The sequence below is a fragment of the Hippocampus bargibanti genome, linkage group LG02 (genome assembly GCF_051943395.1).
Source record: "Hippocampus bargibanti isolate YZ-2025 linkage group LG02, ASM5194339v1, whole genome shotgun sequence".
NCBI lineage: Eukaryota > Metazoa > Chordata > Actinopteri > Syngnathiformes > Syngnathidae > Hippocampus > Hippocampus bargibanti.
This window is the reverse complement of record NC_142735.1, coordinates 14,355,217-14,374,080: the sequence shown is the minus strand read 5'-3', so window position 1 is coordinate 14,374,080 and position 18,864 is coordinate 14,355,217. Positions and strand designations below refer to the sequence as shown.

The following is an 18,864-nucleotide window of genomic DNA, read 5'->3' as shown; positions in this document are numbered from 1 at the left end:
ACCCATTGCCTCCACCGCGACACCATTGGCTCCTCGGGCCTGCTATGGACACGCCCTTCACGGTCCACATCTATATAAATCAACGGCAAGGCGCTTGACGTGGTAGTGTGCGTTCTATAGAGCCAAAACTGTACTACTATGACTGTTGTTTGTCTCCTTTGTAGTAAATGCGTAATGGTTGTAACAGTAAATATACACGAATTACGTTTTTGGGATCCATTTACATACAAATTCTGAAATCAGACGTGCATGACCTTTAACATCGTGACAAGAGTTAAAATACAAATGGATGATGTCCTCGACGATCGTGGTTATACATATATGTGTGCTGTATTTAATACCGCAGCATTTGGTTGTACTATACGGCTTGTATGAGGTGTAAAGAACGTGATCAACAAACACATGATGCCAAGTCGTTTTGTTGACGTCTTCTCACGTTCTCGGAAACCTTCCCAGCATGCACCGCGTACTCCGCAGCCTATTATTGACAAAAAAAAAAAAAACACTCGAAAGGAAGAGCACCACTGGCAGCGGCACATGAAAACACCGGCCGTGACATTAACCAATTGAGGTAATTATTCACTTTTATGTAGTGACCAAAATTAATTGTTTGATTATTATCTAGTATGGTAACTGTCTGGCATTTTTTCCAGATTAGCCTTTGGGTTAGCATTTTCGTAGCATGCTAGCTCTTCAGCTAAAACAATATAACACTTTGGATGAAATGTCATCGGTTGTAAATCTGTTAGGGTTGATCGACGATTGGTGATTGTTATGTACAATAATCGTATAAAAGCCTGTTTCAATGAATTTTAAGCGATAACAAGAAATGAAACTGTTCATTTTAATCTGCGAACTTTCTTCACTGACAAAGAATAACAAAATAACATTCCATGACATTGAAAGTGTGATATGGTAGACGATTACATTTGCGAGTTCTTTTTCCCGGAGCATTGAGTGTTGCGACACCACCACGAGCCCTCGTGTTCAGAACCTGACCATAACACATGTCAACAAATGACCGCTTGGAGCGAGTTAGGACATTCTGTGACATGTATTCGAACCTAACACGCATGGAACATTTTAGCTGCTCGATGCGACACTTAGTGATCCCAAGTTATAAAACGACACAAACTGTTGCACCGAGGTAACACAAAATGTAATTAATGTAATGGGGAAATAGCAAAGCAGTGCGACTAACACCAATAACAAGAATGTCCGTTTTATCTGTGCTGCATCGCATACTCACCGATATAAATAATAACAAATATACATTTGAATGTTTTTTTCGCTTGACTAAATTTGACATTATTCACATACTGTTTTAGTATAGAAATGATATGTGCTTAAGGCCAGATACAAATAACCGTTCACACTGCATTCACATCTTGAGGCAATTTTGAGCCTTCACTGAACTAACATGGACACAAGGATGAGAGAGGAAGACAGCACACCCAAAGAAACCCCTCGCAAGTGAGCTCAGTGGGAAAATAGCAACTCCAGAGTCAAATCCATAATGTCATAACCATGAGACAAACATGCAAACCTTTTAGATCACTGTGCTGTTTTCCTTTAGATTTAATACCGCGGTTGCGCTCCAAAATATTGATCAGAATCAGAAACTGTTTAATAGTCCCTCAATGGGGAAATTTGCATTAAACTTAAATATTTGCACTTACTGTAGTGTGCATTGTTACAAATATTACAAGCGGCTCTCTATCATTTTTTTAGTAATTTTGTTTAAGTCTAACAACAAATTTATGATACTTAGATTGGTAATTTCTATTTTAAATTGTCCCACCCACATATTAATAACGATCATGTCTTGTTATTTATGTGTTGAAAAAATATGTCTATTTTTTATTATTTGAAATGATCCAAGATAAATATTTAAAGTTCATTAGTTAAAAACACCTCAAGGCACTCTAGCTTCTTTCCACATAGCTAAAACATGTCTGTTAGGTCAGTCGAAGATTGACAATCGGTGTGCAGATGCCCGATATGTGCTCACTTTAGGCTATATTCCCCATCTCACTGGTCAGGTGAGATAGGCTTCAGCTCACCCATAACCCAAATGAGTACAAGTGTAATAGAAAATAGAACAATAGTGAGAAAGTTGAATAAAAGAGAATGATGTGAAGAGTTGCCAAATAAAAAAATATGCAGTCACTGTTTATGTTTGTGTTCATAAGATGGGCTCCGTGATATAGAATTGAATGCTACAACGGAAAGCCTTACTAATATTGGCGTCTACCTCCGTCCACTGACAGTGCCATGCCGTAGACCCCAGGGGTGCCATTTTCTTTCACAAAGCCTGCTGGCGTTTGCAAAGCGAGGGAGGAGGGGGCCCGGGCAGACTGTGGACGGGGGCCGGAAAAGAGCTCAGTGGGGGCCAATGCAGCATCAGCATCGACAGCCTGAGCTGGTGGAAGGAAACCTTCCCGTGCTCGTCTTCCCCACTGAGCTCGTCTTCTACGCCGATGAGCAGACATCTCACAAGCAGGTGCTCACCCTCTACAATCCCTATGAGTTTGCTCTCAAGTTCAAAGGTCAGTAGGCACGCGATAGGACATAGATGTGCCCTCGACGTTTTGCTAATGAACATTTCTGTTTTTTTCCCCCTCCTCAGTGCTGTGCACAGCGCCTAACAAATACACTGTGGTGGATGCCACCGGAGCTGTGAAGCCGCAGCGTTGTGTTGACATGTGAGCTTCTTTTGTATGTTTGAATATGCAAAATAGACTACAGACAAAAAGTTAGGGGAATAAAGGTGACATTTTCAGATAAACCTAATATGCGATAAAAAAAAAGTCCTGTACTGGGAGCTAATGCAGCCAAAAGAAATACCTGTGGGGAATACATTTATAAAATCTCATGGCGAGATTGCTAAAAATTGTTGTCGTAAATGTAAATCCGCGTTTCTGATCGTGTTTAGGCCCGCAGAGAAGGTTTTGCTTGCCTTGACATGACGCCAATGATCCCAGTGAACAAACTGTCCCGTCTGTCTGTGTGATCCACGTAATGCAGCGTAATTCGACTCCGAGACGTGCGGCCATGCCACTACGGCGTGTGCGACAAGTTCCGCCTGCAGGTGTCGGAGCAAAGTCAACGCAAAGCTCTTGGCCGCAAGGAGTTCACAGCCACGCTCCGTCCCTCGTCCTCCCAGGAGCCCAGCGCCCTCCGTTCACAAGATGATGAGCGCAGGGCCAAAGACCAGCTGACGGATAGCGAGTTTTTTGAACAGACTGTATTTCAAACAGGTAAGGACAGTACCGTTGGCCACTGGAGGGAACCAATTGCTCTTTTGGGCAAGTATTCCGACAAGCTGCTTATCCAATGAGTTAGGCAGGGTAAAAAATGCCAAAAGTCTTTGACTCACTCAACATCTGACCATCACCTATCCACGAAGGTCCACTTCCACAATATGCCTTCCTGTGACACTTCCAGTCTCTGCAGCTCTGTTGCAAACAGCCGATGAGACTTTTGTGACGCTCAAAGACCAGACACGACTTCCTTTGAAATATCTCCTTTACAGTGGTGGGCCGTGGATTTCATCACTAGGCCTTCAGTAGTGCTACGTCTGAATCAATCCACACTGAGTAATGTGTGGTGTGATTTACTACAAGTCCACTCGAGAGAACCATTAGCCTGGAAATAACTGACCGACCTCCATTTTCTCTTGAAAAGCCCATCTTGGAAATCTCCAACCAAAATTTCTTCTTCTCCTTCAGCCATTGTGGGTTGCAAGACGGCTATTAAATCAACACATTTGCTTATGCAGATCGCTACAGATACAGTGTGCGTGCTCTGGCCAGTATGCGTTTATCACTAGCGGCTAGTGATAATATGATTGGTTAAATATCAAAATGTGAACAATCTGTAAAAGATGACTTTTTTAAATACCAATTTTGATTGAACCTGAAAATGTATTCATCAAACATCTGTTTTTTCTTTGCCATTCAGCACTTTGTAAGAACAGAAATTGTATGTGTGTGCGCAGACACACACACCCACACTGTCCACAATAATGTCCACTGGAGCAGCATTTACCCCGCTGTTCAAATATGTACCCCAATGTCATAATTGATGTCATAAGCTTTTTGATATGGATTAGCGGTTTTGTTAAATGACGCGTGTCTCACAGAAGGTCGTCCTGCCACTGGAGGGCCCAGTTTGTTGACGGTGCTCTTGGGGCTGGTGTGCGTGGCAGCCCTGATGCTCCCAACACAAGGAGAGCAAGAATCCACTGTGCCTGTCTACCTCCACTTAAGTGTTAACAAGAAACTTGTCGCTGCTTATGTTCTCGGTGAGCTGAATACATTTTATACAGTCATAATTTCAATTAGGATAAAAGTAAGCTTCTGTTTTAAGACTACAATGTCCTTGTGATGCTTTTTTTGTTTCAGGACTTCTCACTATGGTCATCTTGCGCACATGAAATGGATGAAGCTGAGGAGGGGCCGAACAAATCAGACATTGCCACACACACTTTCATCGGTCAAGCTGGCTTCGGTTGTGAGGGTTCTCTCTCACCATACATCTTCACTTCTGAAACATTTGAATGTTATATGTTTCAACTGCAGGTTTGTATTTGTGGCACATTAATGTAAAAAGACCTGTGGTGTGTCCTTTGATGACTTCGTACTTGGACAAGACCTGTGAAGAAGCATGATTCTTCCCATCTATTGAGATGAAGCTGAAATGAGCAAGTGTGAAAGAATATGCACCCTACATCCATGTGTATCTAGCCATACCAATTTTCTTATTGTATTTACTTGTAACCAACATTATTGATGTTTCATATCAAGTCGATTGAAGGAGACCCAATGCAGTTTTCTGCATGTATCGGTACAAATGTTTCCTCCCATAACTCGTATAACAAAAAAGCCTTTTGCTTAAAATACATGTTCTATTTCAATAAAGTGTCAGTAGATAAGCCTGGTATAACTAACTACCAGTTTTAAGTTAGAGAGCACTTAGGCTGTCAATGAGGTTTGCTGTTACTGGCAATTTGTACAACATGCTCTCAAGCGGGAGCAGACATAAAGAAATAATTTATTTCATCTTTGATATGAACGCAAACAAAAAGCCAAGGCAAGTTTGACATTTGACGTCACTAAACTCATGCATCGACAGACAGGCAAACTACTTGTTCCACGTTCTAATTTAGGATAGGGTAAAATGACATTCACTTGCGCAACTGCAAACAAACCATTCTTCATAGTAAAAAGGGGCACACCTCTTTTAAAATCATTACAATCACATCCTTGCTTGTATATAAGGGGGGCAGGTGGGACTGGTGATCACAAATTAGGTGCAAAAGTCACAGTATAGGCTTTAACTTGACATACTGTTGTATTTTTCTAATCATTGGAGGTCCAGTCAAACTCCTCCATTTAAGACTAACACAGCTGAAAACAAAACAAACAGGTAACCCTGTGCAACATGAACCACAGCAGGAACAGCAGCCTCCCGTAAAACAAAGCATTGGTACCATTTGCATGTGAACTGCACTCAATTAATATAACACCAATGTTCACCTATACTTGGAATAGAACACTATCACCATCCTATTTAAAGTTTTTTATTTTACCATAAATAACTTTTTTTTTCACCCCCAGAAGAAAAAAATGTACACTTCTAAAGGCCATCAGTGTTAAACACTACCAAGACCACCTTCTGTTGTATGCAGTAAGTAACTGCAAGGTTTTTCATTGCTCCTGGTAACGTGCCATGTGCAACCACATGCGCACACACAGTTGTCTCTGGAATAAAATTTCCATATATTCCTTTTTGTAGATGAATTGTGTCACCATTAAACCTCATCATATCAATTTTATAATCTATGCAAAGGTAATCCGATAAGATTACTATGTACACAAAAGCAAACAATGCAGAAAGACAATAAATTAAATCGTTTTACCAAAAAAAAAAAAAATGGGGGCGAGGGGACCTGAATATTTACATACAAAGGTCTGTTGGACAAATTGGGGTCTAGCATGAAGAGAAAACACACACATCCAAATAGGGTTTTGTCCAGTGCATGATGTCTCATTTCTATTGAGGCGAACACACATGAATGATAGCCAATGTAATTGTCAGACTTATACCAGTCAAGCCGAGCACCATCCATCCAATGACTAGCAGCTTGTGCTCAGCATCTTCGGTTGTTCATATCGTCACTGTCACTCCACGACATGGCTTTCACCTCTTGACTTCAGACGTACGTGGAAAACCAGCAACATTAAAAAGCGTGCGTTCCTCTCGGCATTGCTGAGATCTACAGGGAAATGTCTTCCCTGGCCAGAGAAGACTGGTTTTTGGATATTCCTTATTGCCATGGTGCGTTCACTTGGGAGATAAATCCTGGATAGAAGCAAAGGGGGAGTTGCTGGACGATGACGGTGACACACCCTCCATTTTGCCCGGGGAGTCAGTCGAAGAGCAGATGCTGCTGAGGCTGCCATCCAACAAACCATCCGGAGAGTGGCTGTGTGAAAACACAGACATGGGACACACAGGGATATTTGAATTCCTAATTATTTTTTTGAAAATAACATAAGTATGTGACAGACCCAACATGCTTGACACCTTTTGCCGTATTGTGTGAACCGATAACCTCAACACACAGCACCACAGGCAAATATTCTGTTCCACTACTGATCTCAAAACAAGTCCTCCAAGGCAGAAATCTCACATGATCTCTCAAAAACAAAGATGCATACACGCTGCTTATGAAGATGACTGGAGGTGGTCACCAAGAAAAAAAAAAAACACTTCTTGGTGTGAAGAACCCACTTTCATACTAAAACAGCTTTGGGTGAGCCCAACCTTGATTGCTGCAACTTAGGAGAGATCGAGAACCTTCTCTGTCTCTTCCTGTTGCCCTTTATTAGACTACATCTACTTCCAGATGCTCTCAGTGCTGCCCTGGCATGTTGCTATACACCATGTCACTCAACTGAAAGCACGAGACTCTGAATTCAGACTTGCCTGTACACCGTCAAAACCCGTGTAAATATGCAATCAAGCTGGGGTGCGAACCATGAACCATGACGTAGCACGGTTCCTTGTAGTTCATGTAGACGAAGAACGCCTAACTGCCCAAAGGCTACCAGCACATCCATTCCTCCAAGTACGACGTAACGCCTTAAGTGTTGTGGCGCCCTAACCAGAGACCTGATTCCTTATGTCATGACAGGTCCGAAATAAACAGTGCAAGGTTACAGGCGGTGTGAAATGAACTAATTTTTGCAGACATTTCATAATGTCATCATGTGGCAAAAGAAGTGATGCACATTTATGCACATATGATCCACATTTATTGGATGTTATTTTTTCCGCCCCTACAAGTGTTTTTCCATAGAAGTAATGTAATTATGACTACTGCTGTAAAGTTGGTTCTTGTGCTCAGCAACATGGAAAAAAATCTCTCACAATGTAGGACATTTTACATCACGAGAAAGATATACCACAATATATTTTCATTTACGTTAGCAAAAAAAGCAATGTCCTATGACCGTTTACATTTACCCACTTTATTGTGAAGTGACATTAAACGGATGGAGAATTCCATTTAGTTGTTCTTTTGCTCCTACTCTACATAAAATTATCCGACATAAACAGAAGAAAAATAGCCTACATATTTTTGCACAACTTGTAGAAATCAGTCAAAATAAAAGGTAAAATGTTTTGACAGAAATTGATGATGTCGGAAGCGTATGTATTGTGGATACATGATCTATATACTGTTGTTCAGTTTGCCACCAGATGGCAGTTGCGTAGCACAAGATTGACAAGTGAAAGCTTTTGCCAGTCGTATCAAACTTCCTCGGACATTATGAAAAACCACTCGCTGCATATGACCAGTGACGACAGACACAATTGTAAAAAGGTGACAAGGTAGAATTTTTTTCAGGTTGCCACTTCAAATTCAAATTCAGAACTCCACTGGAAACATGACCCACAGCATACAATTTGTTTTCTGAAGCAAACAACAACAAAGGGCCCTATTTTGGGTGTGTCATTGATTATATCAAAGTGAGGACATGCGTAGGGTTTTGTGAAGAAAGTTAGATTGTATCCTCATTTTGTGAAATGCTGTGATACTGAGCTGATCTGGCAACCCAGCCACAACGCGACATCGCGTGATTTGACAGCGATCAAAGCCAGTGTATGCGTATGTGTTTGACTTCTCGTACGATGATGAGCGCAGCGGCTGCTCCCTGTGCTCCGGCAAATAAATATCCTACTTCATCTCAACAGGTTTATTAATGTGTGATCTGCTCCTGTGAAAGGGGAAAATACAGATGGAATGTCACACCAGCCTCAGATTCGTGAGCAATCTAAATTTATCACGGAAAACAAGTTCAGATGCTTCTCTCAGACAAATCACATGACTTATGATGGATTGCAGCGGCTCTGTGGACTTGTGCAAAATGTGATGGCTTTCTCAAAAGCTTTGTAGAAACCTTTACCATAATATGAGGACATAATTACTTTCTCCTGAAATATGAAGCAGTTCATCTGTGGTTTGTGGCTGGTGATAAGATCTTACCAGGAGCCAAGATCTGACAAGTTGGAGACATCAGATGACAACATAGTAGTGGTCCCTTGAAATAGCCTTTTCGGCTGACTCTCGGTCTCCATTTCACCTGCGCATGAGAAAGTAATCACAAAACCCACTGTAGAACCAGTGTCGACCAGTGTTGAAGGATACGGCATATTAAAGTATTGATTTTTTTTCCTCCCCCCACAGTGAAACTGTTACAAATCCCTCCTCTAGATTCATTTCTATCATTATTATACCACATTTAATCAAACAGTGTTGCCATAACACAATAAATCACCTTATTTATCATACATCTCCCTTTCAAACAGAAAATCAACTATGAACTCATTCATTGCCAGACGATGTGCAAAAATGTGTCCACTCAAGTGCCAGGGTTTTTGGCATTATCACTCAAATTGCAAGACCCGCAGAATACTGAGTTTTAAGACGACACAAACATTCTATACAGTGTTAGAAACATTACACTCTCTTCTTTCATCAGATGAAAAGAAGTTAATTCCTAAATTATACCATTTTGTGTTTGGGAGCCATTTACTGAGCGAGTTGCTTGTTCTGTAGCCACAAAGGGACATATGTCTTCTTGTGCCGGTCCCAAGCCCGGATAAATACAGAGGGTTGTGTCAGGAAGGTCATCACATCACAAACATGTGGATCAAACCTCTAAAGATGGAGCACACTGATTTGCTGTGGCGACCCCTTGAAGGGAAAAGCCGAAAGGAAAAGAAGACAGTGATTTGGGACTTCCTTGATATTTGAAGGTGAAGACTTGAGCTTCCACATATCTGATTTACTCTCATATCTGCTATTTAATAATTCGGTAACATTTGAAGACGATTGCAACGAGTTGTATTTGTGCATATCAGAATATTAGGGGATCAAAAATTAGGCATTAGCACACTCTTCAGTTTTATATTAGCTTCTCATATTGAAAATTATATTTCATTTTCCTGTTAATTTACAATGAATGCTATTTTCTGTTGATTTATCTCATAAAATTGGAAATCGAAGCCGTTCCGGTTTCTGTTGATCAGTAATTGGGGCAAAAGGATTGTTTTTCTTCATTTTCTGAGATTTTAAAGGTCACACTGACCAAGAAATTCAAAGTACAACAAAGGGTAAACAGCCTGACCTAACCTAAAAATGCTTCTAAAATAGCCTGTCTGCATGATATAAGGTCAACACGCAGAACATACGAGTTGAGAGGGCAAACCGGTTAGCCATTATGGACGCGGAAGTTATAGTTTATAATGTATTCACACATACTAATGATATATGTTTGGGTAGGTGGGTTGGGAGGGGAAAAATAATTAGCACTAAACAACCTTGCTCGTTTGAGAACCATGCCTATTTATTTTAATGTACTATTAACATTATTACCTTTCCGTTTGATGGGCCCAAGTATGCTGGCTCTGATGCAGTTAATCGGGCTCTGGCTACGTCGGCTGCAGAAGGTTAAAAACATGGGAGTCAAATCAAGCCAGCAAACAGACGTCAGGATGTCAAATGCACACTGAGGTGGGAATACCACAAGTGACTTACCCAAAGCGCCTGGTTGGGCTTGGTATTGGACTGGGAGTGAGGCCATTGCTGCTCACGAGGATTTGAAGGGAAGGAGAGAAGCACTGCTACTCCCAGCGAGAAACACAATGATACACGACAGGTGAGACAACCTGCAATCATTGTCAGACTTCTGCAGAGCCATTCATTTATTGTACTCATCCGTGGTGAAATGTATCACTTGAGTGACATACAGGGCAACCAGTCAGATGCCCGATGCATGCCTCAATGCATTTATCCGATCAAAGCTATTTTGAATTTGGAAAATATTATAAATAAGACATTTATTGGCTTGTGTTTGTGATATACTGTCTTATTTTGGGGATCTGGTTGATTACGTTAATAATCTCACAAGTTGTGACATTACAGTCAATCAGCATTTATGTCTAAAATGCAAATCATTGACCAATTTGAATCAATTCCATCAGATTGTCGAAATGTTTAGTCAATTGGCTTCTGCGGGACATACAATAGGATCTCCACAATCAGTCAAATAATGGAACTTTAAAAAAAAAAAAAAAAACAGGCATGGCTTGACAAAGCATCTTCAGTGACTGTTAAGTCAGTCAGGAAATGTCTTCCTAAAAGCTGCCTCAAAGGATTGTCATGACCAAAATCTGATTTGAGGTAATTGGAGGTTAGTTTAGAGTACATACATCACCTGCTTAAAGGACAACCGACGCCTACAGACAAGTTGTGTCCGAAATTTGTAAAATCACTTCAAATGACTTCTACTGTGCGTATTTTACAAAGATTCCACCGCATATAGCTATATTTTACGTTTTGAGACTCACGCTGAATATTCAGGAAATCTTATGTTCGAGTTGATGACGATCCCCACGTGACGTCACGTTTGGAACGCCCCCTGACCGAGAAAGCGACACACAATGCATTTTGCAGTACTTTGTTTGGTCTGAAAACTTCGTGCTGATCCGTGTTGATGGCGAAATTAGAAGGAAAACACAAATAACGCTGTGGTGAATCGTTGTGTGTTGCACTAAGACAACTATTTGATATTCACTGACACAAATTCCCGGCAGACAAATCAGCCCATTTCCAATGGAGTTTGGGCGCCATCTTTTGCATTTTCTGGGACGCTACATTGCTGTCATTGACTGCTCGAATTGATATGGGAAGACTCCTTTAATCGATTGTAAACATTTATGCTTTCCTCTTCAGAACTATTTGAATCATATTCATAACTGGATGAGTAACAAGAAAGCATCTTCGCCGAATCTGAAGCCATTGTTTTGATTCTCGAGCAAGGCAAGACGTTTTGGCGTGACGTCACGAACAAGGGGGCGGGACCTTCGGAAACTGGCCACTTCCGGTTTCATTTTGAAGTCGTTTTTGGACACTAGGTAATTTTTATTGGTGTTTTTCATTTGACTAAAAATATCAGCCTGCGTGTTTTGGGTATTTCAGATGCTATAAAACGTTTTTCTGATGTCAGTTAGGAAACAAAAAATGGTGTCGGTTGTCCTTTAAGCGACAGTACAATGAATTCATGTGTATTTTAATACACAAAAACGTCAGATGTACCTTTTTCCCTATCCCTCTGGTTGGAGATGGTGCAGGGGACACAGGCACAAAGTCGATGCGCTTCGGAGACGATGATGCAGACTTTTCCAAATCATTGTCGCTCTAAAAGAGAAAAAAAAAAACCATCATCCAAACTGACGGTTTAAGTCATTATAATAATGTTGGAGTATTATACTACCAACACAGCCTGAACTTGAAAGACTGGTGGCCCTGTTAACTCCCAAACAGTTGTTGTATTTTTCATCTAGCATGTCATTTTGACGCCAACTCCACACCAGAGCAGCGATGACCAGAGGCCAAAACATGCCAAAAGGAAATATAGACTAGAGATGTCACAGCATGTGATAAGTGACCTGACGGAGCTTACCAGACTAAGACTTTCCTCCCACGACTGGCTTATTTGCATAGCAGCTTGAACTTCCCTATGTAGACAAAAATAGAAAATAAAAGCTTCAATTGAACACTTTAATGGGCAATCCCACCAAATGACAGTTGAACTCCGTTTACAAGAGGAAACTGAACTGGCCTGTCATTTGCAGACATTGTCTGTCAGCCTTGGCATATTGTGTACTTTTAACATGCTTTGCATTTTCTTCCCAATCCATTCTTGCAATCGGTTGTAAAGTCAAAGCAATCAATAAACAGCGGCATTCCACTTGACACAAGCCCATGTATCATATGTGCTACTGCAGCCAGGATCCAAATGAAACGGCTGTGAAAACTTTGGCCTTGGTCATATACTTTGGGAACTTTTCTGCTGTGCACTGTGCTAACTAAATATGTCATTGGGTAGAAAAGAAGTTTAAAATTATCAAATTCTTATTTTCATTTTTTTATGACAATCAAAGCAAATACAAGAAATTCCTTCTTCAGTCTCCTCTAAGTGTGAAAGTCGGCAACACAGAAGGAAAAACAAGAAAGAAAACTGGACACTTGTACTGTAAATATGGGTTGATTCAATACAGCTACATATATCAATATGCCTTTCTTGATACTTGCACTATGTACAGTTTTTATGAAACGGTTTTGCACATTTACACTATACAGTTGACATTTTTATTTTACTATGTTTAGAAGATATTGTTTTTCTATGGAAACGGACTGATTAATCCCTTACACGGAGCTTATCGCCATCTTCTGCCTCTTTTTGGTGCTACATTTCCCGCCCCCAAATACCTCAAAATGGCACGGAATAAATTCTTTAATCGATTGCAAACATGTATGCTTTCCTCTTCAGAACTATTTGAATCATATTCATAACTGGATGAGTAACAAGAAAGCATTTTCTCAGAATCTGAAGCCATTGTTATGATTCTCCAGCAAGGCAAGATGTCTTGGGGTGACACCACGAACAAGGGGGCGGGACCTTCTGAAACTGGCCACTTCCGGTTTCATTTTTTTTGGCAGTTTCAGCACACTTTAAGTCATTTTTATTGGTGTTTTGCATTTGACTAAAAATATCATGCTGCGTGTTTTGGGTATTTTAGATGCTATAAAACGTTTTTCTGATGTCAATTAGGAAGCAAAAAAGCTTTAAGCAGTATGGCTTTTCTTAGGAGCCATTCTGGCTGCTTCGTGCTTTATTTACTTGTTTGGCAAAAGTTCAAAATGTCTGCCAACACAGATTTCAGGCATCTGTGATGGGGTGAATCCACTGTATATAGGTAGAACTTTTGCCTCGTTTCTCAAATCAAGTCAAGCTTTATCAAATATGCTCTATGTGGAACATGTATGGCAGTAAAAGACACCACAAATTACTTTCGGACTTCAGAAATACTCGATTGATTCGTGATTGGATGATCAAAGCCGTTGAGTTGGAACTTCACCGACACATGCAACGGCTTTTTACATACGACACTACCTCACTTTACATTTATAATTTACATGTAATGTCTGTCGGCTTCACAGTGCAGAGGTCGCCGGTTCGCGTCCCGGTCCGGCCTCCCTGTGTGGAGCCTGCATGCTCTCCCCGGCCCCGCGTGGGTTTCCTCCGGTTTCCTCCCACACTCCAAAAACATGCATGGCAGGCAGATTGACCACTCCAAATTGTCCCTAGGTGTGAGTGTGAGAATGACTGTTGTAGGTCTTTGTGTGCCCTGCGATTGGCTGGCAACCAATTCAGGGTGTCCCCCGCCTCGTGCCTGAAGACAGCTGAGATAGGCTCCAGCACCACACTCATGAGGAATAAGCGGTACGGAAAATGCATGGATGGATTATTTCGCCACATTATAAGTGCCTTGCACGCTGGGTCCGAAAGGACAGTAATTTCATCTGTGCACATGTCGTGCATATGTCATGCATATTAGCATATTTTACACGACAACGCTGACTTTGAGTTTTCACTGCAGAGGGGTAGCAGTAGTTTTCAGATCACATCTATGTGTCATGCATGTTGCCAATGAAGGTTATGAGGGACGAGAATTAAACATTGATCCATCCACTCGTTCATGCCAAGACAGTTTTGTACAGTATATAAAAAATAAAGCAGTGTTTGAAATAACGTCTGCCCGGAGGCCCGGGGCGTACAACTTTCAAAACGTCTCGGCTCGGGTGGCTGACAACTTCTTCAAGAAGGAAAAAATAAACAAATCAAATATTTGTTTTACTCAATAAAGCAAAAGCTACAATCAAACTGCGACAAGCCACGTGGACTCTTCAAAAGCGCCTTTCAAAACTTTCAAGTACACTTTACAGTCAGGGATCTGAATCTGTACGGGTCAGGGTATCGTCCGAAGCACTTATTAATCAGAAATGTACCATTTTTAGGAATTAATAGCATGGAAATTTGGATAGAAAAATCTGATACAATGAATTTTTTTGGGGGGGAAAATAACTATTTATTAAAATACGTCTGTGTAAGCTCTCAGTCGTACAGGAGTGGTCCATCGATGAGAAGGTTTCTTCAGCCGTCATCTGTACAAAAGTGAAGGTTTCGGACGTTTCTCCTCCTATCCAAGAGGCTTCGTCAGCGAACTAGTCTGACTGGTCGTATCGGCCCCATTTATATATCCCTAATGTCCAGACATGGTGGCGCCGGACACAGCTATGATAGGTCCCTACTCTCAGGTTGGGGGGGGGGGGGGGGCAGGGACCCCTCCCTGTGGCCCCACTGATTGTTCCTATTTATTAAAATAATTATTAGAGATCTAAAATTGAAAAATGTCCAGCTAATCAATGTGGTCGGTATCGGAATTGGTATGGGAATCTGCAGCCACAACCAATCACGGGTTAGGCAGTGTAAGTCACATGATCAAACCCTGAAAACAGGTGACTGGTCAGTAACAACTTTGAGTAACGAAGTGTGATGCCATTTTCAGACGACAGTATGTGGCAAAACGGCCACTTCATTGGCGAGTTGGATATGTACAACCTAGAATTTATTTCAGTGGCACCGATGTAAAATTTGGGCACGCCCGAGAACCCTGATCACGCTCACGAGCAGCAGTAAGCAAACACCATTGTTTTTCTCATATGTGGGTCTTTCGCAATAAAAACTAAGACCTTTAAATTGAGTTCGTGATGCACCGCTATAAGAGGTTTCCTCAACAGAAAATCCTCAATGTGTTTCAATAAACTATCTTACCGCTCATGTGCAGTTTCTCTGTTCATAAGATCGACCCCTTCTTCCTGTAATGGCAAATACAAGTGTTACTTCTTATGTACATAACCACAACAATATTACGCAATCACTGACTTGACCCGTACAGAAATGTCTGTTGGAGTCCGGTACTACCAATCGATCATTTGTGAACAAGACCAAATGTCTTGTTAACATTTTTGGGGTTAACAAGGACCAAGGTCTTGTTAACACCAAAATGTTAATCTAGCATGTTAATAATAACAATAATAATAATAATTATTATTATTATAAAGCACCATTAATCCCTCTGGTCTGCCATGCTTCTGTTACTATGACTGGTTGCAAATGTGCTTTTTCTTACTTGTTTGATCTGATGAAGCCTGGTGCTGGGAACACGAATGGGCGACGATGGAACCTACAATAAAACATGATGGGTCAACATTCACAACTGAGTGACTCCAAAATCAGAAATTATATTGAAATTAAGTGTTGTACCATATTGGGCCTGCTGACAACCGTTGTGCTATTTCTGCGGCATCGCAAGACCTCTCTCTGAAACACTTGGGAGTTATCACTGCAATGACAAACTTGTCTTAACTTAGAGCTTACACTTAAAAGGTCAGTGTTTGCTCCACTTAAGTAACCATATATAAGAAACACGTTTGGTGAAATAGTTAACAAAAAAACCTTAGGCCATTAATCATGGGTGCACTGTTGGATCTCCTCAGCTGCCCCTCCGTCTGAACTAACGAAGATGGGCTCTCCAGGTCGAGCTCCATCTTTTCTTGTAATAGGACTCCTGAATTGTGCATTGTGCCAAGTCAATGCTGCGCTTCTTTTTTCGATCCAAAATACCAAGTCTAAGTTGTTACATGTTTGCTCTCGAAACGTGTCAACTGCACACGTTTGAGGAAAAAACATCAATCAACCAGGTGTGAAAAAATATTTTCAAAAGCTCCAGCGTCAGCCGGAACCCACCGCAACCAACGAGGCCCGTCTCATGAACAAGTCTAGCGTGCAGAAAACTTAACGCTGTAAAACACAATAACGTTGTCACAACTATTATTCACAACGCAATCGCCACAGCACGGATGGTCCGCGTAAACGTTATGTGAAAAGTTAAGTCGATTCAACACCTTTCCAGATGGATGGCTAGCATGCAATGGCTAAAAGCAGCACAATGAATGACCACTAAGTCGAGCTGATAGTAGCAATAGCGTGCCATCTGACTACATCTGCTTGCCCACACCCAGTATCTGACAACAAACTGTGCAATGAACGTTCAAGTCAAATGCAGTTTTCCATTAAGTGGTTCTGGTAACGCGCGGCGAACAGAGCTGACGTTAGCGATTGTTGGCTTAGCTTTTTGCTCGCGAACATGAACAGCCGCTTCAACGGCTCAGCAGAGCTTAGCCAAATAGGCTAACTGGCTAGCTGCGTTCGCACGAGCGCCAATAGAACTTAATGCCTTCGCCGGAAATTCGGGTCACTCGTTCTAAGCCGAACATTCGAGTCTGTTTTGATTTCGACGAGGTCCGACTGAAAACCGGCACGCACTATACGGCGCAGAGTTACGTTACTCCGCTTCTACAGCTCGCCGCCAATTAAGCTTTGGGTCGTCTCAGCACCGCATCACAGAAGCTACTTGTTAGCATGGTAGCCAAACTTCACGCCCCTTTCAGGATTGCCGTAAAACCGTCCTCCGTTTCGACTGACTGTGCGTATTCGCCACTCGGTAATGTGCATTACGGTAACTCCCCGCCAACGAGCCGGGATGAGTAAATTCAAAATAAACGCTCAGAAAATAAAAAAATGGTCATTGATTTTAATTTGGAAAATATATGTAACGATCCCTAATTTATTATGTTGAGTGTGCGCGTGTAGATGTGTGTGTGGGGCAAAGACACGATTGAGGAAATTTCATGATTGATATCACCTGCGAAAAGAGCTGATCATGTGATACCCGGAAATCGTGCAGCCTTTTTAGCGCATGCGCAGAATAAAATGTTTGTCGAGTTCCCAGACCAATAATTGTCACTGAAGTGCATCATTTCTCTCCTAAGTACATACTTTCAATCGCTACGAAAAGTTACCATTTTGGTTGCTGTTAAAACGCTAGGACTGCTGCCAGAATGACTAGCCCAACATATTACGCAACCATGTCGATGTTGCATTTCAAAACTAAATTTAAGGAATCCGCGAGTGAAAAATAATTCGCATTTTCGCACCATTTGACATAGCATTTGATTTCTGAGGTCTACGGGTACGTTTCGTTCAGAATATGATGATACATTTTAAAAACACGTAACTTAAAGTATTCGTGTATGACTGATTAAATTCCCAATAATATGAAATTCAAGTTAGTTAAAAAAGGTTACACGCAATCATTCCACTTAAGTGAGATGTTGGAGTTAATTTAAACATGCATTTTCGTTTATTCCCAAAGGTCAAATAGCCCAAATTCATTTTATTCATGGAATATTAGCCAAAAAAGTCTGAATGACCTAAGTGCAAAATAAACATGTTGTAAATCCTTACCAGAAAATATTGGATTTTGTTAGAATGCATGGCCATACAAAGCACCATATCAAGCATACATACCAGATGTCTGCATGATATCTGGAAGCAAGATAAATTAATTACATTCCCAGGTTATGTTTTGGCATGATAAAAGGAATTAAAACACACAAGTGAGAATGTACAAGTTTATTGAGCAACACAGCAAAACAATAATTTATAAGAGTGACACCACTGGTTGAAACTTGTGTTGAGTAGAAAAACAGCCAAAGCTGAAGAAGCTGATAATGTAGGTCAGGTCTGCCTTTATATCACAATTCAAAACTAAAAGTGTTTCTTTTTTGAGTATTGTCATTAAACAGCAAAAAAGGCATACCAGGTTATAACAGTGGCGGACCATCAAGGCCTGCAAAACCTCCTCTGCTGGCCTAAAATATCTGACTCACGGACTTTAGTTAGCTGAATAAGCATCTTGGATAAGAAGCGAAACGTCCGACACCTTCAAAAAAGTACAGATGACGGCTGAAGAAACCTTTTCATCACGGACTGATATTAATTATATTTTGTCCATGAATTCTTATGAAATAATTCCAAGTTGCACTGCTTCCAGGTGTGTGTTTTCATATTTAATTTAACCAATCACATTCCATCATTTGTTACCAGGGTCAGAAATCTACCTGGACGCCTTCACAATCAGTTCTGCGGACCCTGTCACATCAAATGTGTCGATCAAACGGTAACTCTACCCAATCAGATTTCGAGTTGACAACCCAAAAAAGGGGTACCAACGCCTTCTTGAAGGCACTGGTCAATGTCAGAGTTTTCGCTAACTATGATTGGCTAGTTACTAGCCAATCATCAATAATTTTCTTCAAAAGATGACCCTGGGCCTTACACACTGGTGTGCCTTATATGAAGTAATGTTGAATGTTGAGCCACAACAGGTCTCGCAACTAATGTCTGCAGCCACTGACTGCATTTCTCCCTGTGGAAGAAGTAGGGCGCGGTCCATCCTGGGATATATAAAACGTAACCCCAGCATCTACTGTAACACCTTACAATGTGGCGTGCCTTATATGTGGAAAACCTTTCTAAA

At 41.1% G+C, this 18,864-nt stretch overlaps 2 protein-coding genes across 4 annotated transcripts; one reads left to right on the top strand and one right to left on the bottom strand.

Moving 5' to 3' along the window:
• Nucleotides 1-160: 160 nt before the first annotated feature.
• mospd1 (motile sperm domain containing 1) lies at nt 161-4,634 on the top strand. 2 transcript variants are annotated; one of them, XM_088989542.1, is made up of 6 exons: nt 161-571; nt 2,271-2,549; nt 2,630-2,705; nt 3,028-3,260; nt 4,148-4,306; nt 4,407-4,634. In XM_088989542.1, the coding sequence occupies exons 2-6, from the start codon at nt 2,396-2,398 to the stop codon at nt 4,436-4,438; spliced, it is 654 nt and encodes a 217-aa protein (XP_088845668.1). In that variant the 5' UTR covers nt 161-571; nt 2,271-2,395; the 3' UTR covers nt 4,439-4,634. The 2 variants fall into 2 exon arrangements, with proteins under 2 accessions (XP_088845668.1, XP_088845667.1); XM_088989541.1 differs by having other exon boundaries at nt 430-571; nt 4,145-4,306.
• A 403-nt stretch (nt 4,635-5,037) lies between these two features.
• On the bottom strand, nt 5,038-16,944 carry pabir2 (PABIR family member 2). Of its 2 annotated transcripts, none has more exons than XM_088989538.1 (10): nt 15,939-16,937; nt 15,747-15,825; nt 15,613-15,666; nt 15,255-15,298; nt 12,039-12,093; nt 11,672-11,773; nt 10,112-10,197; nt 9,950-10,014; nt 8,558-8,654; nt 5,038-6,490 (listed from the first exon to the last, which is right to left on the bottom strand). In XM_088989538.1, exons 1-10 carry the CDS (start codon nt 16,061-16,063, stop codon nt 6,349-6,351), a joined length of 849 nt encoding a protein of 282 aa, XP_088845664.1. In that variant the 5' UTR covers nt 16,064-16,937; the 3' UTR covers nt 5,038-6,348. The 2 variants fall into 2 exon arrangements, with proteins under 2 accessions (XP_088845664.1, XP_088845665.1); XM_088989539.1 differs by lacking the exon at nt 5,038-6,490 and adding an exon at nt 7,523-8,288 and having other exon boundaries at nt 15,939-16,944.
• Nucleotides 16,945-18,864: the final 1,920 nt, after the last annotated feature.

What these genes read in the sequence shown, in the direction of transcription:
- mospd1 (XM_088989541.1), top strand. Translation starts at nt 2,396, where the DNA reads ATGCAGCATCAGCATCGACAGCCTGAGCTGGTGGAAGGAAACCTTCCC. An exon ending in GTTTGCTCTCAAGTTCAAAG is followed by an intron (nt 2,550 to 2,629) that starts GTCAGTAGGCAC and finishes CCCCCTCCTCAG; the next exon opens with TGCTGTGCACAGCGCCTAAC. An exon ending in CCGCAGCGTTGTGTTGACAT is followed by an intron (nt 2,706 to 3,027) that starts GTGAGCTTCTTT and finishes CACGTAATGCAG; the next exon opens with CGTAATTCGACTCCGAGACG.
- pabir2 (XM_088989538.1), bottom strand. Translation starts at nt 16,063, where the DNA reads ATGCACAATTCAGGAGTCCTATTACAAGAAAAGATGGAGCTCGACCTG. An exon ending in TTGTCAGCAGGCCCAATATG is followed by an intron (nt 15,667 to 15,746) that starts GTACAACACTTA and finishes GTTTTATTGTAG; the next exon opens with GTTCCATCGTCGCCCATTCG. An exon ending in TGGGCCCATCAAACGGAAAG is followed by an intron (nt 8,655 to 9,949) that starts GTAATAATGTTA and finishes TCTCATGCGCAG; the next exon opens with GTGAAATGGAGACCGAGAGT.